This window comes from Mobula birostris, chromosome 23 (assembly GCF_030028105.1).
Source record: "Mobula birostris isolate sMobBir1 chromosome 23, sMobBir1.hap1, whole genome shotgun sequence".
Lineage (NCBI taxonomy): Eukaryota > Metazoa > Chordata > Chondrichthyes > Myliobatiformes > Myliobatidae > Mobula > Mobula birostris.
In genome coordinates, this window is record NC_092392.1 from 50,687,933 (window position 1) to 50,714,350 (window position 26,418).

General features: G+C 42.2%; 1 protein-coding gene across 2 annotated transcripts in view; it reads left to right on the forward strand.

The window, feature by feature from the left end:
* Positions 1-26,418, forward strand: part of LOC140186823 (phosphatidylinositol 3-kinase C2 domain-containing subunit gamma-like) — a 273,036-nt gene that overhangs the window by 89,622 nt on the left and 156,996 nt on the right. For both annotated transcript variants that reach the window (XM_072241431.1, XM_072241430.1), the window contains 3 exons: positions 5,382-5,457; positions 15,350-15,483; positions 20,206-20,397. In XM_072241431.1, the coding sequence (XP_072097532.1) occupies positions 5,382-5,457; positions 15,350-15,483; positions 20,206-20,397 (402 nt within the window). The remainder of the gene's footprint in view (positions 1-5,381; positions 5,458-15,349; positions 15,484-20,205; positions 20,398-26,418) is intronic.

The following is a 26,418-nucleotide window of genomic DNA, read 5'->3' on the forward strand; positions in this document are numbered from 1 at the left end:
CAGAAGGGAAATGGGGAGAAGAAGAGAGCTATAATGATAGGCAAACAGAAAGGAGGTCTGTCGATGAGAACAAGATTCACAGATGGTATGTTGCCTCCCGGGTGCCAGGTTCCAGGGCATCTCAGTTCAAATCCTCAGTGTTCTTAAGTGGGAAGGTGAGCAGCCAGAGGTCACGGTCCATGTAGGTACCAATGAGATAGGGAGGAAGAGTGATGAGGTTCTGCAAAGTGAGTTCAGGAAGTTAGGTAACACAGATCAAAGTTTCTGGTGAATGCAGCAGGCCAGGCAGCATCTCTAGGAAGAGGTACAGTCGACGTTTCGGGCTGAGACCCTTTGTCAGGACTAACTGAAAGAAGAGCTAGTAAGAGATTTGAAAGTGGGAGGGGGAGGGGGAGATCCGAAATGATAGGAGAAGACAGGAGGGGGAGGGATGGAGCCAAGAGCTGGACAGGTGATTCGCAAAAGGGATATGAGAGGATCATGGGACAGGAATCCTAGGGAGGTAGAAAAGGGGGAGGGGGGAAAACCCAGAGGATGGGCAAGGGGTATAGTGAGAGGGACAGAGGGAGAAAAAGAATGTGTGTATATAAATAAATAATGGATGGGGTATCGGTGGGGGGGCATTAGTGGAAGTTTGAGAAGTCAATGTTCATGCCATCAGGTTGGAGGCTATCCAGGCGGAATATAAGGTGTTGTTCCTCCAACCTGAGTGTGGCTTCATCTTTACAGTAGAGGAAGCTGTGGATAGACATATCAGAATGGGAATGGGACGTGGAATTAAAACGTGTGGCCACTGGAAGACATTGACTTCTCAAACTTCCGATAATGCCCCACCTCCCCCTCGTACCCCATCGGTTATTTATTTATATACAGACATTCTTTTTCTCTCTCTCCTTTTTCTCCCTCTGTCCCTCTCACTATACCCCTTGCCCATCCTCTGGGTTCCCCCCCCTCCCCCTTTTCTATCTCCCTAGGCCTCCTGTCCCATGTTCCTCTCACATCCCTTTTGTCAATCAACTGTCCAGCTCTTAGCTCCATCCCACCCCCTCCTGTCTTCTCCTATCATTTTGGATCTCCCCCTCCCCCTCCCACTTTCAAATCTCTTACTAGCTCTTCTTTCAGTTAGTCCTGACGAAGGGCCTCGGCCCAAAACGTCGACTGTACCTCTTCCTAGAGATGCTGCCTGGCCTGCTGCGTTCACCAGCAACTTTGATGTGTGTTGCTTGAAATTCCAGCATCTGCAGCTTTCCTCGTGTTTGCGTCAGGGAGTTAGGTGTTAAGTTAAAGGACAGGACCTCCAGGGTTGTGCTGTCAGAATTTCTACCCATCCCATGTGTCAGTGAGGCTAGAAATAGGAAGATCATACGGTTTAAGATGTGGCTAAGGAGTTGGTGTAGGAGGGAGGGTATCAGGTTTTTGGATCATTGGGCACTCTTCCAGGGAAGGTGGGTCCTGTATGCAAGAGAATTTTTGCACCTGAACTGTAGTGGGACTAATATCCTAGTGGTTTGCTAATTCTGCATGTGAGGTGGGCGTTAAATAGAGTTGCAGGGGGATGGGAACCAGAGTGCCAGAACAGATAGTGGAGAGGTTGTGAAGTCAGATGTTGTTAGGCCCTCAGACAAAGTGAGGAATCAAAAGATGTGTATGGTGCAACTAATGTTCTGAGGTGTGTATATTTCAATGTATGAGGTATTGCAGGAAAGACAGATAAGCTCAGGGCATGGATCAACACATAGAATTATGATACTGGAGCCATTACTGGGACTTTGGTTGCAGGAGGGGCAGGACTGGCAGCTCAGTATTCTGGGGTACCGTTGTTTTAGATGCAACAGAGTGGGAGGGATTAAAGGGGGAGGGGTGGCATTATTAAAGGTTTAAAGGTTCATTTTTAATGTCAAGGTATGCATGTACAATACAACTCTGATATGCATCTTCTCCAGATAACCATGGAATATAGAAAGACCATGGGGGTAGTTGAAAGAAAAGTCATCAACCACCCCCACCCCAGAACAAAAAAGAAAAAGAAACAAACCCCCCACCCCCTCCCCGACGCAAAAAACTAACAGATCGCCCACATGGAAAACAGCGGCTGGAACAATAAAAACCGCAAACCCCCAACCCCCTCCACAAAAAAAACACCGACAATAACATCAAACCCCAGAATCACTCCCTCGCAAAAAAACAGCGACAATAACATCAAATCCCTAACCCCCTCCCTCGCAAAAACCAGAGATAATAACATTAAACCCACAACCCCTTCCCTCACAGAAAAGGATAGCAACAATAGCATGAAAACCCCCAACCTCCTCTTCCACATTCAAAAAACTAACAAATCATTCACACAGAAAAATACCTACTAGAACATCAGACCCCAAATCACCAACTCCTTCCTCTCACAAAAAGTAACGTATCATCCATCCACCAATCAGGAAAAAGAAAGTAACGTCATCGTAGTGCTCAGTCAGGACAGTCTGGAGAACTCGTCTAGTGAGGCTGTATGGGTGCAAATGAGGAATAAGAAAGGTATGATCATATTATTGGGGCTATATTATTGACCACCCAACAGTCCCGTGGGGCTCAGAGGAACAAATCTGTAGAGAGACTGCAGACTTTTGCAAGAAATAATCCCTAGGTCTAGATGGAAAGAGCTTGTCAAATATGTTCAGGAAAATTTTCTTAATCAGTAGATAGATGTTCCAATGAAAGAGTGAGCAATACTTGATCTCCTTTTAGGGAATGAGACTGGGTAAATGGCAGAAGTTTGTGTAGGGAACACTTTGCATCGAATGATCAAAATGCCATTAGTTTCAAAATGAATATTGTCTAGTCTGCAGGTTGAAATTCTAAATCGGAGAAAGGCCAATTTTGATGGTATCAGAAAGGATCAGGCAAGTGTGGTTTGGGGCAGGCTGTTTTCTGGCAAAGGCGTACTTGGTAAATGGGAGGCCTTCAAAAGTGATATTTTGAGAGTACAAAGCGTGTATGTGCCTGTCAGAATAAAAGGTAAAGACAACAGGTTTGAGAAACCTTGGTTTTCAAGAGATATTGAGTCCCTGGCCAAGAAAGATAGGAGGTGCATAGCAGGTATAGGCAGGTAGGAACAAATGAGGTGCTTATGAAGTATAAGAAATGCAAGAAAATGCTTTAGAAAGAGGGCTAAAAGAAGGCATGAGGTTACCCTAGCAAACAAGGTGAAGGAGAATCCTGAACTGCAAGGGACAAAATTGGCCGTGTGGAAGATCAGAATTGTAATCCATGCATGGAGCCAAAAGAGATGGGGGAGATCTTAAATGGATTTTTTTGCATCTGTATTTACTTGGGAGATAGACACAGAATCTATAGAAGTGAGGTGAAGCAGCACAAAGGTCATGGACCATATGCAGATTACAGGGGAGAAGGTGTTTGCTTTCTTGAGGCAAATTAGCGTGGATAATTCCCCAGGGCCTAACAAGGTATTCTCTCAGACCTTGTGGGAGGCAAGTGCAGAAATTGCAGGGGCCTTAGCAGATATATTTAAATCATCCTTAGTGACAGGTGAGGTACCAGATGATTGGAGGATAGCTAGTGTTGTTCCATTGTTCAGCAAAGGCCCTAAACATAAACCGGGAAATTATAGGTCAGTGAGTCTGAGATCAGTGATGTGAAAGTTATTGGAAGGTATTCCAAGGGACCAGACATATGAGTATTTTGATGGACATGGACTGATTAAGGATAGTCAGCATGGATTTGTGTGTGGTAGGTCATGTCTAACCAATCTTATAGAGTTTTCCAAGGAAGTTACTGGGAAAGTTGATGAAGGCAGGGCAGTAGAGGTTGTCTACGTGGACCTTAGCAAGGCATTTGACAAGGTCCCACATGGGAGGCTGGTCAAGAAGATTCAGTTGCTTGGCATTCAAGAGGAGTAAATTGGATTAGACATTGGTATTGTGGGAGAAGCCAGCGAGTGATAGTAGATGGTTGCCTCGCTGACTGGAGGCTTGTGATTAGTTGTGTGCCACAGGGATCGGTGTTGTGTCCTTTGTTGTTTGTCATCTATATCAATGATCTGGGTGATAATGTGGTTAACTGGATCAAGAATTTTGTGGATAACACCAAGATTGGAGGTGTAGTAGACAGTGAGGAAGACTATCAGAGTTTGCACTAGGATCTGGACCAGCTGGAAAAATGGGCTGAGAAATGGCAGATGGACTTTAATGCAGAGAAGTGTGGGGTGTTGCACATTGGTAAGACCAACAATGGTAGGACATACACAGTGGTTGGTAGGGCACTGAGGAGTGTGGTGGAACAAAGAGTCCTGGGAATCATGGTCCATGATTCATGTGAAAGTGATAGCACAGATAAACAGGGTCATAAAGAAAGCTTTTGGGTTATTGGCCTTCATAAGTCAAAGTCTTGAGTACAGGAGAAGGAATGTGATGTTGAAGTTGTATAAGACATTGATTAAGCTTAGTTTGGAGTATTGTGTGCAGTTTTGGTCACCTACCTACAGGAAAGATGTAAATAAGGTTGAAAAAATACAGAGAAATTTTACAGGATGTTACCAACATTATATTTGATGTTGCCTCTCAAATATAAGAGAAGATTGAATAGGTTAGGAATTTATTCCTTGAACATAGAAAATTGAGGGGAGATTTGATAGAGGTATACAAAACTATGAGGGGTATAGATAGGGTAAATGCAAGCAGGCTTTTTCCACTGAATTTGGGTGAGACTGCAACTAGAGGTCATGGGTTACAGACGAAAGGTGAAAAGTTTAAGAGGAACATGAGAGGAAACTTCTTCACTCAGAAGGTCGTGAGAGTGTGGAACGAGTTGCCAGTGCAAGTGGTGCAAGCAAGCTTAATGGCAACATTTAAGAGACGTTTGGGTAGATACATGGATGGCAGGGGTATAGAGAGCTGTGGTCCATGTGTAGGTTGATGGGACTGGGCAGTTAAAAATTGTTTGGCATGGATTAGATGAGCTAAAGGAGCCTGTTTCTGTGCTGTAGCTTTCTATGATTCTATGACTCACTGCAATAATTTTGTTTGAAAGCCCAATTTAAGGTTGTAAATGAAATTTCTGCCAAAGAGAAGCAAATTCCCGGCCTGTGCTAACAGTGAGTCTCAACTGGGGCTTCAATGCATGAGTCAGAGTTCCAGGACTTATACGTCACATGAAAGTGTTTCATATCTCTGAATCATGCTCTGGTGAGAATACACTACTGGCTTAAAGCCTTACTGAATTTGCCTCCTGCCTTTGACTGAAAGAAAATTTACAGTGTAAGTCTCAGCAGCTATATTGCAAATTGCCAAGTTAAATTGCAGCACGAAATAAAATGTGGCTCTCATATATGTGATGTGTGTCCTGAAAATGACATACTCCTCTTTTCCAAACAGAGTATTGGTCCACAGCACGAAACTGTTGTGTCTTGTCCAACCTAACGCCAGCCATGCAGACACATTAATCTTACAGGTAAGCAGTATTGCATCAGGTATAATAAAACAGCATGCTGTAACATTGCCAGATAATATAATGCAACTTGTTGCTAGGCTACTAGAGTTGAAAAGGTCCTTGTCACAAAGGGATTACTGAGGCTTTCTTTGTACTTTCAGTAATGACTGCATTTTAGAGGAATGGGTAGAGCAGAAGTGCTCTTAAATGATTAAATAATAATCACGATGTATTTGAGCTGTTCCATATTTTAAATGTTGTGAAATGTCGACTGCATTGATTGATTGATGATCAGCCAAATTGCTGAGAGGCTGTTTCATTAAATACTCAGCGATGAGATAATTGAATATCGTGCTACTATAACAATTCATTAACATCTAGCTCTGTTGAAGGCAATTGAGCAGAAGCCTATATCCAGAAGCCAAAACAGGATGTGCTTGAGTTTGGTTTTGGATCATTGAAAATTGTCAATATGTTGGCTCAGTTTATCAATCCTCCCAGGACCAATAACATAGTGGACCTCCTGACAACATCTAAAAAGGTCTGTCATAAGGAATAATTGCTGGAGTAGCAAGAGAATGGACATCTGTGACATTCTGTCCAACAATCAAGAATAAATCAACAACTCCAACAGACTGCCATGGGGACAAGTGAATCAGATGCATAACAACCAAACCGCAGAGGGTCAGATAGATATTGACACCAAGTGATTGATAATGAAATCTTAGACCCCTGTGTTGCTCCATTCAGTTTCAGTACTCCTGAAGAGTTGCACAGATTATCCACACATTTCCTTCTAAAACGGGTCCAACCTCTCGGTTCATGGTATGGCTTATGGCAGCAAAAGGGTTGGGAACCCCTGTTCTAAGACAGTGGTGATGTCCCATGCAATCCAGGAAACGTCTGAATGAAAACGCAGATTATTCTGGAACGTTTTCAATATACGCCCAAATTAGCCCAATACTCAGAATATAAACGTTGGTACAGGCTCATTTTGTAAAGAACGGAAGAAAGCTGTTCAGTTCTCCAAATCTGCTGAATCATAAGCAACCTGTAGCTCATTATTTCTAGAGGGGGAGACGGTGGCAAGTCCTCAGTATAGTAACTTTTGGCCACTTATTGGTGGAAAACACAGCAGCTGCTCAGCTCAGCCTGAGGCTTGTAGAAGGAATGCTTTGATGCCATTTTTCCTATCAATTTTAAAGCGTTATAGTGGTACACCAAGAGAACAGGCCCTTTGTCACATTGAATCATACTGACCACCGGTAACCTATCCTACATCAAAACCGTTTTATTTCAATATGCGGAGAAAAAATGAGGTACGAAGGTAAACTAGCCAAGAATATAAAGGAGGATAGTAAAAGCTTCTTTAGATATGTGAAAAGGAAAAAAATAGTTAAGACCAAAATTGGGCCCTTGAAGACAGAAACGGGTGAATTTATTATGGGGAAAAAGGAAATGGCAGACGAGTTGAACAGGTACTTTGGATCTGTCTTCACTAGGGAAGACACAAACAATCTCCCAGATATAATAGTGGCCAAAGGACCTAGGGTAATGGATGAACTGAAGGAAATTTATATTAGGCAGGAAATGGTGTTGGATAGACTGTTGGGTCTGAAGGCTGATAAGTCCCCGGGACCTGATGGTCTGCATCCCAGGGTACTTAAGGAGGTGGCTTTAGAAATCGTGGACGCATTGGTAAACATTTTCCAATGTTCTATAGATTCAGGATCAGTTCCTGTGGATTGGAGGGTGGCTAATGTTGTCCCTCTCTTCAAGAACGGAGGAAGAGAGAACACAGGGAACTATAGACCGGTTAGCCTGACGTCGGTGGTGGGAAAGATGCTGGAGTCAATTATGAAAGTTGAAATTTCGACACATCTGGATAGCAGTAACAGGATCGGTCCAAGTCAGCATGGATTTACGAAGAGGAAATCGTGCTTGACTAATCTTCTGGAATTTTTTGAGGATGTAACTATGAAAATGGACAAGGGAGAGCCAGTGGATGTAGTGTACCTGGACTTTCAGAAAGCCTTTGATAACGTTCCACATAGGAGATTAGTGGAAAAAATTAGGGCACGTGGTATTGGGGGCAGAGTACTGACATGGATTGAAAATTGGCTGGCTGACAGAAAACAAAGAGTAGCGATTAATGGGTCCCTTTCGGAATGGCAGGCGGTGACCAGTGGGGTACCGTAGGGTTCAGTGCTGGGACCACAGCTGTTTACAATGTATATTAATGATTTAGATGAGGGAATTAGAAGTAACATTAGCAAATTTGCCCATGACACAAAGCTGGGTGGCAGTGTGAAATGTGAGGAGGATATTATGAGAATGCAGGGTGACTTGGACAGGCTGGGTGAGTGGGTAGATGCATGGCAGGTGCAGTTTAATGTGGATAAATGTAAGGTTATCCACTTTGGTGGTAAGAACAGGAAGGCAGGTTATTATCTAAATGCAGTCAAGTTAGGAAAAGGAGAAGTACAACGAGATCTAGGTGTTTCTTGTACATGAGTCACTGAAAGCAAGCATGCAGGTACAGCAGGCTGTGAAGAAAGCTAATGGCATGCTGGCCTTCATAACAAGGGAAACTGAGTATAAGAGCAAAGGGGTCCTTCTGCAGCTGTACAGGGCACTGGTGAGACCATATCTGGAGTACTGTGTGCAGTTTTGGTCTCCAAATTTGAGGAAAGACATTCTTGCTATTGAGGGAATGCAGCGTAGGTTCACAAGATTAATTCCTGGAATGGCAGGACTGTCATATATCGAAAGGTTGGAGGGACTGGGCTTGTATACTCCGGAATTTAGAAGGCTGAGAGGGGATCTTATTGAAACATGTAAGATTATTAAGGGATTGGACACGCTGGAGGCAGGAAGCATGTTCCCACTGATTGGTGAGTCCAGAACCAGAGGCCACAGTTTAAGAATAAGGGGTAGGCCATTTAGAACGGAGTTGAGGAAAAACTTTTTCACCCAGAGAGTGGTGGATATATGGAATGCTCTGTCCCAGAAGGCTGTGGAGGCCAAGTCTTTGGATGCTTTCAAGAAAGAGATGGATAGAGCTCTTAAAGATAGCGGAATCAAAGGTTATGTGGATAAGGCAGGAACTGGATACTGATTGTGGATGATCAGCCATGATCACAGTGAATGGCGGTGCTGGCTCGAAGGGCCGAATGGCCTACTCCTGCACCTATTGTCTGTTGTCTATTTGAATTCCTTGTTAATCTAGTACTTGCAGTTACTCAGTTGTTCCATTTGCATCCAACACAAAAGGCATTTGATGAAGTCCATGTTATCCATTTGAATCATCTTTCCATAGAGGCTCAAAGTCATTCCCAAACTGTACATGCACAGTCTCTATATTTTATACTAACTCCTGTATACTGTCTCCTCAAATGTTGGGTATAACTCAATTCACCAGGAGTATAAAATAGGTGTGAGCAGGTTGTCCTTCCATAGTGAATTAAGCAGAGCCATAAATGTTTCATTCTCTATTGCTTATGTTAATTTTGTTTGTGGATTAAAAGTTGCTTCATGGGTTATGTTATGGAGCCAGCATGGAAATAGATCCTTCAGCCCAAATGGTTCATGCTGACCAAGATCCCCATCTAAGCTAATCCCATTTGCCAGTGTCTGGCCCACATCCCTCTAAACCTTTCATATCCACGTCAAAATAGAGACTCAAGAGATTCTGAAGATAGCAAAAACCCAGTCCAACACATACACAGAATGCTGGCGGAACTCAGCAGGTCAGCCAGCATCCATGGAGAGGAATAAACAATCAACATTTCATGTGCCAGTCTATACTCCTTCCCCTCCCCACACCTTATTCAGGCTTCTTCCTCCTTCCTTTACTGTCCTGTTGAAAGGCCTTGGCCCAAAGTATGGACTGCTTATTCCCCTCCATAGATGCTGCCTCATGCGCTGAGTTTCTCCGGCATGTCTTGTGTGTTGCCATGTACCTTTAGTTCAAAGTTCAAAGAAAAATTTATTATCAGGGTATGTACATGTCACCACATATAACCCTGGGATTCTTTATCTGCAAGCATCCTTGGAAAATCTATTGAACAATAATTACAAACTGAGAAAATGCAATTATAAATAAATAGCAATAAATAATGAGCATGAAATAACAATATAACAGAGTCCTTAAATGAGTGTAACTATCCCCTTTTGTTTGAGGGCCTAATGGTTGAAGGGCAGTACTGTGGCACCTGTATTTTCCACCTGATAGCAGCAGTGAGAAAAGAGCATGGCCTGGGCGGTGAGGATCTTTGACATTGGATGCTGCTTTACTATAGCAACGTTTCCTGTAGATATGCTCAATGGTTGGGAGGGTTTTACCCATGATGCACTGTGCCAAATCCACTACCTTCTGTAGGATTTTCCATTCAAGGCCAATGGTGTTTCCAGATCAGGCCATAATGCAGCCAGTTGGCACACTTTCCACCACACATCTATAGAAGTTTGCCAAGGTTTTCGATGACATGCCAAATTTCTGCAGACTCCTGAGGATATAGAGGCGCTGTCGTGCTTTGCTCACAATAATATTTATATGATGGGTTCAGGATAGGTCCTCTGAGATAGTGACACCCAGGAATTTAAAGTTACTGACCCTTTCCACCTCTGATCATACAATGATTGCTGGTTCATGGACCTCTGGTTTTCCTCTTCTGAAGTCCACAATCAGTTCCGTGGTCTTATTGACATTGAATGAGAAGTTGTTGTTATTACGCCACTCAGCCAAGTTTTCAATCTCCCTCCTGTATGTTGATTCATCACCAGCTTTGCTACAGCCCACAACAGTGGTGTCATCAGTAAACTTGTATATGGTGTTGGAGCTGTACTTAGCCACACAGTCATAAGTGTAAAGTGAGTAGAGCAGAGGCTAAGTACACATCCCTGCAGTTCTTCTGAGCTGATGGAGATTGTGGAGGAGATGTTTTTGCCAATCTGAACTGACTGCAGTCTACAAGTGAGAAAATCCAGGATCCAATTGCACAAGAGGGTGTTGAGTTTACTGATTAGTTTTGAGGGGATGATGGTGTTAAATGCCAAGCTCTAATCGATAAAGAGTATCCAGATGTATGCATCTCTGCTGTCCAGATGTTCCAGAGTTGTGTGAAAAGCCAACAAGTTAGCATCTGCTGTAGACCTGTTGCTTCGGTAGGCAAATTGGAGCAGATGCAAGTCGCCATTCAGACAGGAACTGATATGCTTCAACACTAGCCTCTCAAAAAACTTCATCACTGTGGATATAAGTGCCACTGGGCAATAGTCATTTAGACAGGTCACCACACTCTTCTTGGGCACTGGTATGATTGAAGCCTGCTTGAAGCAGACGGGTACCATACACTACCGGAGTTCACATCTGTGAACACACCAGCCAGTTGGTCAGCTCAGGTCTTCAGTACTCGGCAAAGTTCTCCATCTGGACTGGGTGCTTTCCCTGGATTCACTCTCTCGAAGGCAGCCCACACATCATCTTCAGATACTGAGACCAAAGGATCACTGGGCAACATGGGGGTGCACGATGCTTCCTCCCTGTTCTGGTGGTCAAAGCAAACATAGAAGGCATTGAGCTCATCTGGAAGCGAAGCTCTGCTGTCCCCTATGTCGCAAGATTTAACTTTGTAGGAGATTATAGCACTGAAACCTTGCCACAGTTGTCGAGCATCCCTCGTTGATTCCAGTCTAGACCAGAATCTCCACTTCGCCCATGATTTCATACTTGCACCTCTTGTAGTATTTTTGACCTCTAGACTTGAATGCCACCCTGCTGGCTCTCAGCAGGTTTTGGATTTCATTGTTCATCCAAGGCTTCTGATTGGGGAAAACCCTGAATGATTTCATGTGGGCACACTCATCCACAGCTGTTTTAATAAAGTCTCTAATGACCCTGGTGTAGTCATTCAGGTTCTCAGATGAGTTCTTGAACATGGCTTAGTCCACTGACTCAAGGCAATCCTGTAACCATTCCTCAGCCTCCTGTGACCTCCTCTTAGTTGTCTTGATCTCTGGAGCCTTGCTCCTTAGGCTCTGTCTGTATGCAGGTAGCAGGAGTACAGACAAATGATCCGACTTGCCAAAATGGGGTCTTGGGAAGGAATGATGGGCATTCCCTATCATAGTGTAGCAGTGGTCTAGTGTGCTGGGACCTCTGGTGCAACAGGTTACGTGCTGGTGATAATTGGGCAGGGTTTTCTTCATACAGGCCTGGTTCATGTTGCCGACTATAATTTGAAATGCATCGGGATGTGCTGTTTCTTGTTCACAAACAGCATCACGCAGTTTCACAAGTGCTTGCTTATAGTCGGCCGCTGGCGGTATGTAAACTGCAGTCCGGATCACGGACGAGAACTCTCGAAGCAAGTGGGATGTTCTACATTTAATCATTAGTTGTTCTGCATCAGGGGAATAAGATGTTGACATAACCCAGACATCCATGCATCAACAAAAATTGACTAAAAAGCATACACTGCCACCTCTTTTCTTACCAGAATTAGAGGTTCAATCCATTCTGAAAATTGCAAAACCTCCTGGTCGGATAGCTGCGTCTGGTGTGTTCGCTGTTGACCAAGTCTCAATGCAACAAACAAGAGAGATCAACCTCATCGGCATCTGATACAGCAGCCTTGCCCTGAAATAGTCACCAACAAGATGCTCAAAAGAGGAAGCCTCATCCCCTGCACTCTGGCCTGGTTTGAATCCCGCCTCTCCTGCCACAGTTTCGGCCATGGCCATAGCTTTGATGCTTAAAGGTGCCGCGCTTAATTGCTCCGCATCTAACCGTCGAACGTGAGATCTGAAAATCATTGAAGTAGTTTCGTAGCCCGTCGTTCAGAGAAAATGTATGTGCTGCTGATTGCAGTGAAAGTAGTTCAAAAGGAGTATATTTAAGAGGAAAACTGGTACAATTTCCTGCAGCCCACAAAGAGCCACCAATGTACACCACTGCCATCCTGACAACTAGCATTTTTCAATATTGTAAATATACCTGCCACAACCGCTTCCCCTAGCAGCTTGTTTCATATGTCTTTTCTATCTAACACCATATGGGTGAGACTAGATATGAACACCGGACAAACAGCATGGTGCTGAAGCAAGTAAAGACACTGCCTCACAGCCCCAGTAAGCCAGGTTCAATCATATCTTCTGGTGTAAATACAAAATATTCCGCAGATGCTGGGGTCAAAGCAACGCTCACAACACGCTGGAGGAACTCAGCAGGTCGGGCAGCATCCGTGGAAACGAACAGTCAACGTTTCGGGCCGGAACCCTTCATCAGGACTGAAGAGGGAGGGGGCAGGCGTCCTATAAAGAAGGTGGCAGGAGGGCGGGAAGGAGAAGGCTGGAAGGTTCCAGGTAAAAAACCAGTAAGGGGAAAGATAAAGGGGTGGGGGAGGGGAAGCAGGGAGGTGATAGGCAGGAAAGGTGAAGAGGAAAAGGGGAAAACACAATGGGTAGTAGAAGGAGGCGGAACCATAAGGGAGGTAGTAGGCAGCTGGGGGAGGGGGAAGAGTAAAACTGGGATAGGGGAAGGGAGGGGAAGGGAATTGCCAGAAGTTGGAGAATTCAATGTTCATACCAAGGGGCTGGAGACTACCCTGACGATATATGAGGTGTTGCTTCTTGTGTTCTCTGTGTGGAGTTTGTATGTTCTCCCTTTGACCTCCCGGGTTTCCTCAGGGTGCTCCAGTTTCCACCCCTCTTCCAAAACCGTGCAAGTTGATCAGCTTAATCAGCTGCTGTGAACTGTATGGAGGAGAGTGGTTAAAATATGGGAGGAATGTGAGAGAATAAAATCGGATTAGTGTAACTGGGTGATTGATGTTCAACATCGACTCACTGGTCTGAAGAGTTTGCCTCCATGTCTTTGACTGTACGATAAGAAGTATTCCCTGTCGTATGCTATTTTGTCCTATTTTGCTATTGAGTCATACTTTAACTGCAGCTATTTCTTTACTTAATCTGATGTTGACTGAGCATTTCAATTTTAACATCAATGTTAATCCATTGTGAATCAGAATATGGCTGAGACAGTGATAGATAGCAGGAATTGTCTTGCATTGTGCCAACACATAAGTGAGTTTCTTTCTCCAGGAACCTCTTAATTAATCTTACTTACTATAATTATTGTTCCCAGCCATTGTAAAAGAATGATGCAACAATAATACTTTAAAAAAAACAAGGTAAATTCCTGGTGATGGACCAAAATTATGTGTTATGTCTTGCTGAAATAACTATTTAATTTATGGGTTAATTCTTGGATTAGGTGAGAGATTTCTGAATATAATAGATGGAAATGTCAATTAGTGTTTCCAGTCTCAGCATCCAAAATACCAGGAGCTTCAATATGGGATTCATTCTCTTGTCATATGTTGTATCATTGACCCTTCACTAATCTACACATACAATCAGGGCTTCAATACAAGAGGGGAGATTGCACCTGTAAAAACTACACCCAGCAAGCAGTTAATGCTAGCTGAAGACAGAAATGCAAATGTAGTCTGGTGCCTCACGCAGATGAATGAGTGGTCAGTTTTGTAGCAGCACATCTACAATATTTTAATTAACTAGCAACCAGCTGGCCCTGTTCAAATGTTAATGAGGTTGATTGGATTGAGAATGCTTCTGTAGTTAAATTCCTATTCAGCAAAGACATTACAATTCCAATTCGCAAAACAATTCAATATCTTGGCTATGCTCTCAAAGTTTAATGAAGAGAGCACAAAGGCACATTGTAATCGGTGGACTTTTCAACATGATGGGAGACATAGCCCATGATTCAAATAGGTGTAATGGAGTGTGTGTGTGTGTGTGTTCGTGTTCAAGCAATGTAAGTGTTCCTTTGGTCTTTCACTGGGATTGTAATTATAACCACAAACTGGAAATTAGGCAGCTGACTTAAAGGAAAAGATAATATACCCTCAGATGTATGCCTTCAAACTTGGAAACCTGTTAAAAGATTTGAGATACACAGAATCATGGAAGGAGTAGATAAAGCAGAGATAGGTTTGTTAGTTCCATTGATTCATAAATCAGAAACTAGTGTCTGCACTCTTAAACATAGCACGAGATGAGAGGAGTTTAAAATACAGTGTTATTAAAAACTGATGTGATGTTGATTCCAGTATTCATCAAGCTATCAAAAGTCCAAAGTTAATTTATTACCAAAGTATATGTCACCATATACAACCATGAGATTAATTTTCTTGCAGACATTCACAGTAGGACAGAGATATACAATAGAATTAATAAAAAAAACTACACCAAAACCATGACTGACAAACAATCAATGTACAAAAGAATATTGTATAAAATAGTTTGTAGAAAACTGTGAAAATTTTAAAAATAAATAACACTGAGAACATGAGCTGTAGAGTCCTTGAAAACCAGTTCATAGGTTATGGAATCACTTCAGAGTGGAGGTGAGTGAAGTTCAGGAACTTAATGGTTGAAGGGTAATAACTACTCCTAAAACCTGGTGGTGTGGGATCTGAGGCTCTTGTATCTCCTTCCCAACGTCAGCAATGAGAAGAGAGCATGGCCTGGATGCTGGAGGTCCTTGATGATGGATGCTGCTATCGAGTTCCCTGTAGGTGTGCTCAAAGCTGCAGTTATTGGATTATTGAGAAAGGACAATTAAAAGAATAGGTACATAAAGCAGAATCGTGGAAATTTTAAAGGAGAAAGAGGCCACTGTTGTGTAAATCAGCCTCCACTTCCCTTTATGCATCTTTAAGTGCTTCATGCAATGAATACCTGAAATGACTGATAGTTCTGCACACATTTGAACACCTAGTAATTTATTTTTCGGATCTATTTTGTTAGCATTCAATTTAAAGACTATTTGCTATTGATTTAGGAAAACTGTGACAAGTAAACTATGTCCAACTCATTTTATTCACAGATAGATTTCCCAGACACTCACCGAGTCAAGTTTTCTCGGCCTGGTCCTGCGACGTGCAGCCAATATGTCAATGATCTAGATGAAGTGTCCAGAAAACAGTTGGCAGACATCCAGCAAAAACATTCCTTTCTTTTGTAAGTCCTTCCCATGTGTGAGGAGCACCCTTTTGGTATAAGTTTGGAAACTGAATTGAATGGCTTAACCATGACGTGTTTGCTGTGATGCTCTTTCAAACATTGAAAATTAAAGGACACAGAGTGTTGGGGAACAGAGAGAGACACATGGGCTTAAAATTAGAAAAAAAGACTTTTCTATGAAGGTTTTATAGATAAAGGACTGGCCAATAAAATCTTGATTTAAAAAATATATGAGCAAAGAGCTTAGAATATTTTTCTTTAAATCAGTAACTATACCACAAAAGTAACAGAATTTCATGATCTCAGATAAGATGACAAACACTTTGCAAACATACACAGCAGATTCAATAAAATTACAGCAGAAATAATGGCAGTGGGCAAAGATGAGGTAATGGACAGATTTTTACCCAACCTGGGTACAAAAGATTTATTTAAGTCATGCAACATAAATGCAGAAATTCACAAGTAAAGGATTGCTGGAATGGAAGTCCAAGCCAAGATATGTGGACAGTAATTGCCACAGGAAATTGTTAGATGTGGGCTGATATGTCAAGGAAGTTAATTGAGAAAGAAAATATTGCCCATATCAAATACCAGTTAATCAGCACTTGATGAAAGAAAGAATGCAAGATAGTGAAAATCATTATCATATGTCTTAGCAAATATGTATTTGGACACCCTGTAATCATAATTCTGAGCACTATAGTTCAAATTAAACCTGCACACCATCGTCAGTATTATGTAACTTAAATCAGAGCTACTAGGGTGTAACTTATAATATTATTCGTGATGTGCTTACCAATGCCTCCAAATAATTAAGAGCAGCTTTTGTTCCAAGTTTTAGCTCATAGTCCATCTTAGAAGTAAGATATACCAGCTCCATATAAGACCATAAGACAGACCATAAGACAAAGGAGCAGAAGTCGGCCATTCGGCCCATCGAGTCTGCTCCACCATTTTATCATGAGCTGATCCATTCTCCCATTTAGTCCCATTCCCCTGCCTTCTCACCATAACCTTTGATGCCCTGGCTACTCAGATACCTATCAATCTCTGCCTTAAATACACCCAATGACTTGGCCTCCACTGCCACCCGTGGCAACAAATTCCATAGATTCACCACCCTCTGGCTAAAATTGTTTGACCAGCACTTATTGGCAGGGCTAAAATCGTTCACATTCTGTACAACAGTGTGATCCTGTAATCACCTCACTTGAAGGATTCAGGGCTACATCTTCAAAACATCACTCCACAGGGTAGATTCAAGGTGTATTTAATTTCAGCAAAACGTTCCAACCATGGAACATAAAAAATGGAAGAGTATTGATCCCTGAATTTTCTCCACCAATCAGCAAGCCCACTGATGATCTTTCACATCAAGTCCACATCACTGGTAGGTCCTGATAGACCTTTGGAATCGCTTGGCACCCAAAAGCTTTTTGATTTCACCCTCATGAGAAGTCAGCAACTGGTTTTCATAATCCCCTGGAGAATCGTCAATACATTTCTCTTTATTTCAGTCTTGTCCTGAGATTATGCTCCTTAGCTCAAGACTTTCCAAGCTGAACGAAGTATATAACTTGTCAATTCCTGTTAGAATTTTATTCATTACAATAAGACAATGCCCTTCTCTGGACTGTGTCAGTCTCTACCATTTGGCTGGGTTCATCAGCTGCATGAAGAGGGGAGGTGGCTGAGAGGACAACAGCTCCCTCTCTAGGTTGTACAGCTCTGGCTTGTGTGCTGGCCTTTATATCACATAGTCAACTGGAACACAACATCTGTGGTCGACCTCAGCCAATCGAGGGCCTCAAGGAGGGATAGGATGTGTCTACCTTGTCATTCTATCAGAGCACAGGCTCGCCTGAATACATTCAGCAATTTCTTCTTTCTCTATAACAGACAGCCATGCTTGTGTCCAGATGAATATCGTCATTTGAATCCACTATTCAGGTTAGATTGCACCATGCTGGGAAGTCCAGCAGGTAATCCCAGCCCTGAATAGTGATGGGACATGTGGTTTCCATGATAGGTATGCATCAGTTGACCCGTACATAATGATACAATTATGTATTATTGTTTCTTTCAACAAGTTATAATTAAAATTGATTTTATTTTCCAGAGTAATATGGCTGTTTCAGAGTAATTTTCTATAATTGTAGAACCTCATCTCCACACTTTCTGGGAGTGAGTCGACCTTCCCCACTTCCCATGATTTACATCGGGTAGAAAAGGTTGATGTCAACCTCCTTTTGTAACAGTGTGGAGAAAGTTGGACCATCCATTCCTGGTTGTGACCATCTTAGGATAGCCTGGTGTCCCAGTGCAACCGTCTCCTGGGACAGACCATCCACGTGGACGTTCACAGGGCCTTTGACATGACCTTGCATGGTAGGCTGGTCTAGATGGTCTGCGCACATGGGATTCAAAGTTAGCTGGACAATTGTGTGAAGCTGGCTTAGTGGAAAGAAACAAAGGGCGGTAGTGAAAGGTTATTTTTCAGACTAAAGGCCCATGGCCGGTGGTAGGCAGAAGGGATCAATGCTGCGTTCTCTGTTACTCCTCATATACTGTATATTAATGATAAAGAAGATAATGCTAGGAGCTGAGAGATGACAGGATAGAGGTTTATAAAATTATGAGAGTCATAAATAAGCTAGATTGCCAGAAACTTTCCCATGACAAGTTTGTCCACAACAACAGGAAAAAAGTTTAATGTGAGAGGAATATGGTTCAAACAGGATCTGAAAGGTAACCTTTTCACACAAAGAGTAGCTATTGAGCTGCAAAAGAAGGTGGTGATGGCAACAAAATTTAAGAGGCATCTGGACAGGTACTTTAATCAGCAAGGTACAGAGGGACGTGGAATTAATGCAGGCATGGGATTAGTATAGACAGGGACGCTGCAGTGGTCCAAAAGACTTGTTTCTATGTTGTATGACTCTTTGCCCTATCAGTAAGTCAATAACAACTTCCTCCTTCAAGCTCCCCACAGTGGCTCTGCACTAAACCAATAGCACCCACACCCATATCCCACCATCGCCACTCTGATTGAACTTCAATCTGGAGGTGACTGTGCTGTCGATCATTTCCAAGAACAACATGGTCCAAATTCTCCAAAAAAAGAGTTTCACTCGGTGTTCCATCATTTGATGTAATTACAATAGGGGCACAAGCTAATTCCTACCAGGAAGCATTCAGTTTCTTTCCTGAACTTTGATGAACAAACCCAGAAATCACGGAGACACAAAACGCTGCAGAAGCTGGAATCTGGAAAAAATAAAGCAGACTGCTACAAGAAGTCAAAGGGTCAAGCAGCTGCTGAGGAGTGAAAGTGAAAGGGGTGATCAGTATTCTGAGTCAAAATGAAAATATAGAGGAAGGATAGCCACAATGTACAAGCGAGAGGGAGAGGTAGACACTGGAGGTGATAGATGGAACTGGATGAAGGAGGAATGTTCAGCAAATGAAACTAGGTGAGGAAGGGAATAGGAAAGCAGAACCAATGGGGAAGAAATTGATAACTGGAGTGATGGGCAGATAGAGTGAGCCTTGGTAGGGAGGGCAGCTGAACAAAGGGAGAGAGCACCTCCGTGGACTGGAGTGGGGAAAGTGGGGCAGTGAGTTACCTGAAATTAGAAAACTCAATGTTCATACCAGTGGGCTATAGGCTACCCAAGTAGAATATGAGGTACTACTTGCATTTGGCTCCTCCGTGGCTGTGGGGAAGGCCAAGGACAGATAGGGTGGTGTGTGACTAGGAAGAGGAGCTGAAGTGAAATGCAAATGAAGGTCAAGATGACCATTGCAGACAGAGTGTGGGCACTCCATAAAAGAGTTACCAAGTCCATGCTTTGGTCTCACCGATGTGGAGGAGGCCATATCACATACTCCGAATGCAATAGATAGGGGAGGTCCGTGTGAATCTCTGCCTTACCAGGAAGGTTTGTTTAGGTCCCTGTACGGTGCTGAGAGAGGACGAGTAATGGAAAGAGTTGAACTTCCTATAATTGCAAGGGGAAGTGACAGGAGATGGGGAGGGATGGGTGAGAATGCACGAAGGGAGTCACGTAGAGAGTGGTCCTTGCAGAAAGCACAGAGTAGTTGAGAGAGGACAATGTGGGTGGTGTGGGATCCCATTAGAGCTGGCATCTTTTTTACATTTCACTCTTTAAAAAGAATACTTTCTGAAAAAAATGTGCAAAATCAGGGATTGTTTCTTGATAACTGTCCACCCTTATTCATGCATTATTACTTTGCTCTTAGATGAAGAATACATCCTTTCTTTCTATTGTCTTCCCAGCACTGTGTGCTATAACATTTATCTCAATACTGAGTCTTAACCCAAGTCCTTTTGCTTCTTCTGCTGATTACAAAGCAATTCCCAACTCCCTTGTCAGATATTTCCAGCAAGTTATCAATGCCATGCCATAAACAATATTACTATGCCATATCCCAGAAAGAAAAATGCTCGAAGATTTTTATATTAATTGAGCTTGATTTGTGAACTTTATGTGTGGAGGTAATAGGGAGAACATCTGAGAAAAAAAATTAAAATACAGCAACAGTTTATACAGAAGAATGATTAACACCGAGTTACATAGTCAGAGAAAAGTTTTCACTTCTCATGCCTAACTTGAAGTTTACCAGTAGTGGAAAATTAGTCCTCTTTTGGAGCTCGATATCTGACTATTTTGAACCTCACCTTGTGTTTTACAGGATTGAAGAAAATGAGAAAAACTTGCTCTGGGCAAAACGTTCATTCTGTAACAGTACAAACTGCTTCCTTCCTCTCTTACTGGGCTGTGCACTCAGCAGGGACTCGGTTTCTCTGCCTGAGATTTATGCAATCCTGAAGAGATGGAGCTTTTCAGAAAACCCTTTGGAGTCACTGGCACTTCTGCTTTCAAGGTAGGAGTTTGTTGTATCTCTCAGTGTATTGTCTTCCCTCTATGTCAGCAGTTCGCACAACTGCTCAGCTTTGTTTAAAACAAGTTGTTTCTATGATTATCTTTTTCAGTTTGATGTTTGGGGTAACATGATCTTGAGGTACTGTAATCCATTTGTTTGGACCAAACCATGCTAACTTTGTCTGGTTTGCTCCATGTGGAACTAATCACGCTCATTCAATAAACTGCAGGCCTGGGTTTCCATGCAAGCACTCTGAATTATACAAGTCCAGCAAGTATAGATTCAGTTAAGGAGCTAAATCCGTCACTTGGCTCAACAACTGGTCACCACCTGAACTCCAGAGACAAGCTTATACTGCAGAACGATCTCCCAGAACCAGCTTCGAAGTTTGCAATCCTTTTAGGATGTGAGATCCTTATAGGATAAAGATCTGGGAGGGAAAGGAAAAAATATAAAATCGCCTTACTGAAGTTCATATAGACAAGATCCATTGCCTTACCTTCATTAATTTTTTTAATCACATTGCAAAAAACTCTGTCAAATTAGTGAGAATGGATTTCAGCATCCCAAAGCCATATAAATATCCTTGAGTACCCTGTCTTTCCAGATGTACATAAAACATACCCCTACGTTTCTTCTCCAATATTCTCTTTAGTACTGACAAAAGACAAACTGGAGTGAGGTTATCTGGCTTTTCCTTGCCCTTCTTCTTAAATATCAGCTCTTCTGCAGTCTTCTGTTGCCTCAGTTGTGGCTAATATACATGTAAAAAATATATGTCAAGGCCACAACTATCTCCTCCACTGGTTCCCATAGTAAACAGATCTCATCCAGTCCTGGAAATCTGTAACCCCTTAGGTGTCCAATTACATCTAATATCTCTTTCTTTTTAATACTGACTTGCTCCAGATTATCCACAAACCCCACCCAAAACTCATTATCTTCCATCTCCTTCTCCTTGATGAATTTAAGATGAGAAGTCTTTATTTCAGACCTCACCCATATTCCCTAGATAAGCCCTTTGGTCATGAAGGGAACCTACTTTTTCCTGGCTCCTCTCTTACTCTTGATATATGAATGAAAGTCATGGGATTCTTGTTAATCTAACTTGATAATTATATTTCAAGACCCCTTATTGCCCTCCTTATTTTTTTCTTATGCTCTGTACTATTCTCCTTCTATTCCTCAAGAGTTTCCCTCAGACTTACAGTATGTGCCTTTACAAGCTGTACATTCTTATTCTTTTCCTGATAAAATCTTCAATATCCTTTGTCATCTGAGGTTCTGTAATCTTGCTATAGCTGTCATTTACCCTTTCCTGTACACTTGCTAACTCTTTTAAAAGCCGTTGTTTTACCTACAGGCATCTGCTCCCACTCTAGATCTACCAGGTCCTCCCTTATGCTGCTGGAATCACCCTTGCCCCCAATCATGAATTTATCTTAAGGACCAAGCATTTTTTTCTGTAGCTACCTTGAAGCTTATAAAATTATGGTCATTGTTCCTGAACTATTCCCTCAGCAACACTTCCACCACCTTCTGAGCTTCATTTTTTTAGTTAAGGTCAAGTATTGGTCCTGTCCAGATGGACTCTTTTCATATTATCTTAAAAATATTCTTCAATGTACTTAAACTCTGCTCTCTTTGAGCCTTTGTACTAAAGCTCAAATTAGGGAAGTTAAAATCCTTCACTATTATAATCATAATACTCTTAACTTCTGCAAATTGTTTTCAAAATCGCTCCTTTAATTTCTGCTGACTGTTGAGAGGCCTGAAGTATAAACAATGAGGAATAAACCCTTAATCAAAATGCAAAATCTAGACAGACAATGGTCTACATATCAGCAACAGATTTTAAGACACAGCCTTTCTGGTCTTTATATTCCTTCATAAAACTTTTTTTATTGACACTTCAACAATGATATACTCTTTTAAAGGCAACTCTCAATGTTTTATGCTGAAGGCATAAGTAACCCTGATGATTCAATATAATGTCATAATTTAATTATTTGAATTTAGCTTATCAGAATTCTCAAGACAAAAACCTTGCACTGTGCTGCTGCAGAAAATAAATTTTCATGCATTTCCAAACTGTTTTTTGACAGGATAATACACCTTCACCAACAGATACAAACATCAGAGTAGGAGGAGGTTTTAATAAACAGCCTCACAGATCTAAAGTTACAGACTAAAATGGTATCTTCTTTCCACATTCCTGTGAATGAAACTTTAAGAAACCAGTCACCACAGGCCAATCAATTTCAAGCAATGGTCTACAGTCAAAGCATTTTTATCCTGTACTGCTCCACTCTTGTCACTATTTTGGAAAAAAATAACTGGCTTGCAGACAGATTTGTAAACACACCAAATAAAACAGGGTCAACACTTGACAGATGCAACCTACTTCATCCCTTAAAGAGCTTCTTGCCAACTAAACCAGCTGCTTAGATCGAATGCGGAGGATAGAGGAACTAGTGAAGTTCAGGATGAGAACTTGCATGAAGATTAGATCATTTGTTTTTGAAATGAAGTAAAATAATATTTTAATGAATGATAAAATGGGAGATGAAAATATTCACTGAGGGAATGAGACTTGAATGTTTTTTAACAAAATTAATCTCTGTATAAGTAGCTTTTGCTATCTATGGACTATGTTTTGTCCAGTACATTGACAGTAGCAATAGGGTAGAAAAAGCTATTTGTTAACATAGAACATAGAATAGTACACCCAGTACAGGCCCTTCGCCCACAATGTTGTGCCGACCCTCAAACCCTGCCTCCCATATAAGCCCCCACCTTAAATTCCTCCATATACCTGTCTAGTAGTCTCCTCAACTTCACTAGTGTATCTGCCTCCGCCACTGACTCAGGCAGTGCATTCCACACACCAACCACTCTCTGAGTAAAAAATCTTCCTCTAATATCCCCCTTGAACTTCCCACTCCTTACCTTAAAGCCATGTCCTCTTGTATTGAGCAATGGTGCCCTGGGGAAGAGGCGCTGGCTATCCACTCAATCAATTCCTCTTATTATCTTGTGCACCTCTGTCATGTCTCCTCTCATCCTCCTTCTCTCCAAAGGGTAAAGCCCTAGCTCCCTTAATCTCTGATCATAATACATACTTTCTAAACCAGGCAGCATCCTGGTAAATCTCCTCTGTACCCTTTCCAATGCTATATGTTATATATGCTTAACTTGTGCTATATGACCTTGTATAGAAAAGCAGAAAATTGCCGTGTACTGCAGTTTTTGAAACTGTTGATTAAGGGCAACCTGTGCAGAATTTGCACAGAAAGATGAAAACCTTTTGTGATCTCCGACATTCAGGACTGAATCAGGTGAATGAAGGACAGAATTCCAAGGAGTCACCACAAAAATAAAGGGAATAATGCCCAGGATTTCAATGGGGAAAAAATACATCCACTGAGGGATGTCTTGGTAAAGGGAGGAACAGTAGATCAAGAAAGGGAAAACCAGACAATTATCTCATCTCATAGTTGTACAGCACTGAAACCCACCCTTCTGCACCAACCATTAAGCCTCCATTTACACTAATCCAACACAAACCTGTTGTTTTCTACATATTCCTGTAAGTTTTCCCCCCAGATTCTACCACTCATCAACATATCAGGGGGCAATTTACTGTGGTGAACTAACCTACCAAACCATACGTCTTTGGGCGGTAGAACAAAACTAGAGCACTCCAGGGAAAACTATGCAGTCATGCGGAGAATGTATGAACTCAAACAGACAGCACTAGGGCTCAAGATTGAGCCTGAATCACTGGAGCTGTGAGGCAAAGTTTTATTAAGCTGCTACCCCCTGTCCACCCACAATCATAAGAATATCAGCAACAGAAGTATTTGTATTCCACCCCCCATGCCTGCTGATCAAGTCTGCTCTTTAACACAGGCAACAGTTCCCTGCACTAACCGCATTTCTTTTCCTTGTTATCTCAATGTCTATCATTCACTGTTCTGAATGTACTCAAAAGCTTCCTTAGTCTTTGAATGAAGATTTTTTTCTTCATCTTGGTCCTGAATGGCAGATGCTTTATATTGAGATTCTAACACAATATCAGACATCCCGCCTCTCCCGGAAGTTCCAGGAGTCTCCCGCATATTGATAGCTGCTCCCTGATGCCTGCAAATTATATACAATATCCCGGAAATCGATTTTTTTTGAGAGCGAGCGAGCGAAAGGGAGAGAGAGAGAGAGAGAGAGAGAGAGAGAGCAAGTGACAGACATCGGGAGAGACTGACAGAGAAAGCATCCTGATTAGTCTCTCATTGTGCTAAGTAGACCTATCAGTTTTCTCTGTGGGCGAGCTTTACAGTCGACCTCTCTCTATCTTTCATTGTCCATCAGTTCAGTTTAGTGTCCTGCAGCACCATGGCACAGTGTTCCAAAAAAAGAAAATATAAACAGTACTTCTCCCCAGACTACACTAAAGTGTACCCCTGCCTAATAGGGATAAAAAATAATGACAGTGTTTGCAACAGTGGCTTTTCTATTGCCCATGGTGGGTTAAATGACTATAAAAGACATGTTGAGGTGAGTTTAACAGGTGTCATTGAGAGACCAAATCTTGAAAAGTCTGTCAGTGGTCAATACAGAGAGCCAAGATGAGGTGAATCCAGAGCAGATTTTGACTTTGGCAGAGAGATTTCCAAGTGTGATCAAGGCAGATGCGAGAGAACAGCTCCACTCGGAAGTCCTGGATTATGTCTCAACTAACCTTGAAGGACTGGTGCCAAACTACAAAAGTTTGCCAGTTGATGAGTTCTGGGGGAAGCTGTCCAAAGTAAAATCTGTGAGCACAGGGCAGTTGAGATTCAAAGAGCTCTGCTGGTTGATGAAGCTGCTTTTGGTGCTGCCAAATTCTAATTGTGATGTAGAAAGGGCATTCAGCATGGTGTGTCACATTAAAACAGAATTCAGAAGTCCGCTATCTCACAAAGCACTTGTGAATCTGGTGTCTTGCAAAATTACAGTTTGGGTCTTACAGCAAAATGCTCAAATCTGCCAAGCAAGCCACATCACAGTACAAGAAAAGTTTGCAAAAGAAATAGAAAAGCTATTTGCATTAGCATCTAACTATTAGCATTGAGACTGCCAACAAAATACTCAACAAGGAATGTATATATATATATATATATATATATATATATATATATGTGTGTGTGTGTAAATAGTTTCAATATGTGATCAAATAAATTGTTGTGTTCTTTCATAATCAAATGTTCTGTATACATATACCCTTGGAGGTCGACCGGGGTGGGGGGGATATGGGGTTGCAAAGGGCAAGGGTGGTGGTGCTACCTCCCTGAAATGAGTTTTTGCAAGGTGGGATGTCTGCAATATATTCTGCAGATGCTGGGAATACAGAGTAACAAACACAAAATGCAGGAGGAACACAACAGGTCGGGCAGCATCTATGGAGGGGAATAAGTAGTCAACGTTTCAGGGTGAGACCCTTCATCAGCACTAAAAAGGTAGGGGGAACAGCCAGAATAAGCAGGAGGGAGAAGGGAAGGAGTAAAAGCTGGCAGGTGAGAGGAAGGTGTGCTGGTGGCTGGGGGGAAATGTTGTGAAAAGCTGGGAGTTGAAAGGTGGAAGGGTAAAAGGGTGAAGAAGAAGGATTCTGATAGGAGGTGAGAGTGGGAAGGAGGAGGAGTGCCAGTGAAAGGTGATAGGTGGGTGAGAAGAGAAGGGTAGGTGGGCAGCCAGAATTCAGAATGGAAAGAGAAAAGGAGGAGGGGCAAAGAAATTACCAGGTTGGAGAAATTGATGTGCAGGCCATCAGGATGAAGGCTACCCAAATGGAATATGAAATGTTGCCCCTCCAAACTGAGAGTGGCATATTTCAATGAGACTGGTGCTCTTTCTTCTAAACCCTAGAGAGTAGAGGCCCAGCCTGCTTTATCCTTCCTCAGATGACACACCCACCAACCCATGAACCAATCAAATCAGGCAGAAAATGAATCAAATTGGAAGCTCTTGGCATGAAAACATGTTTGT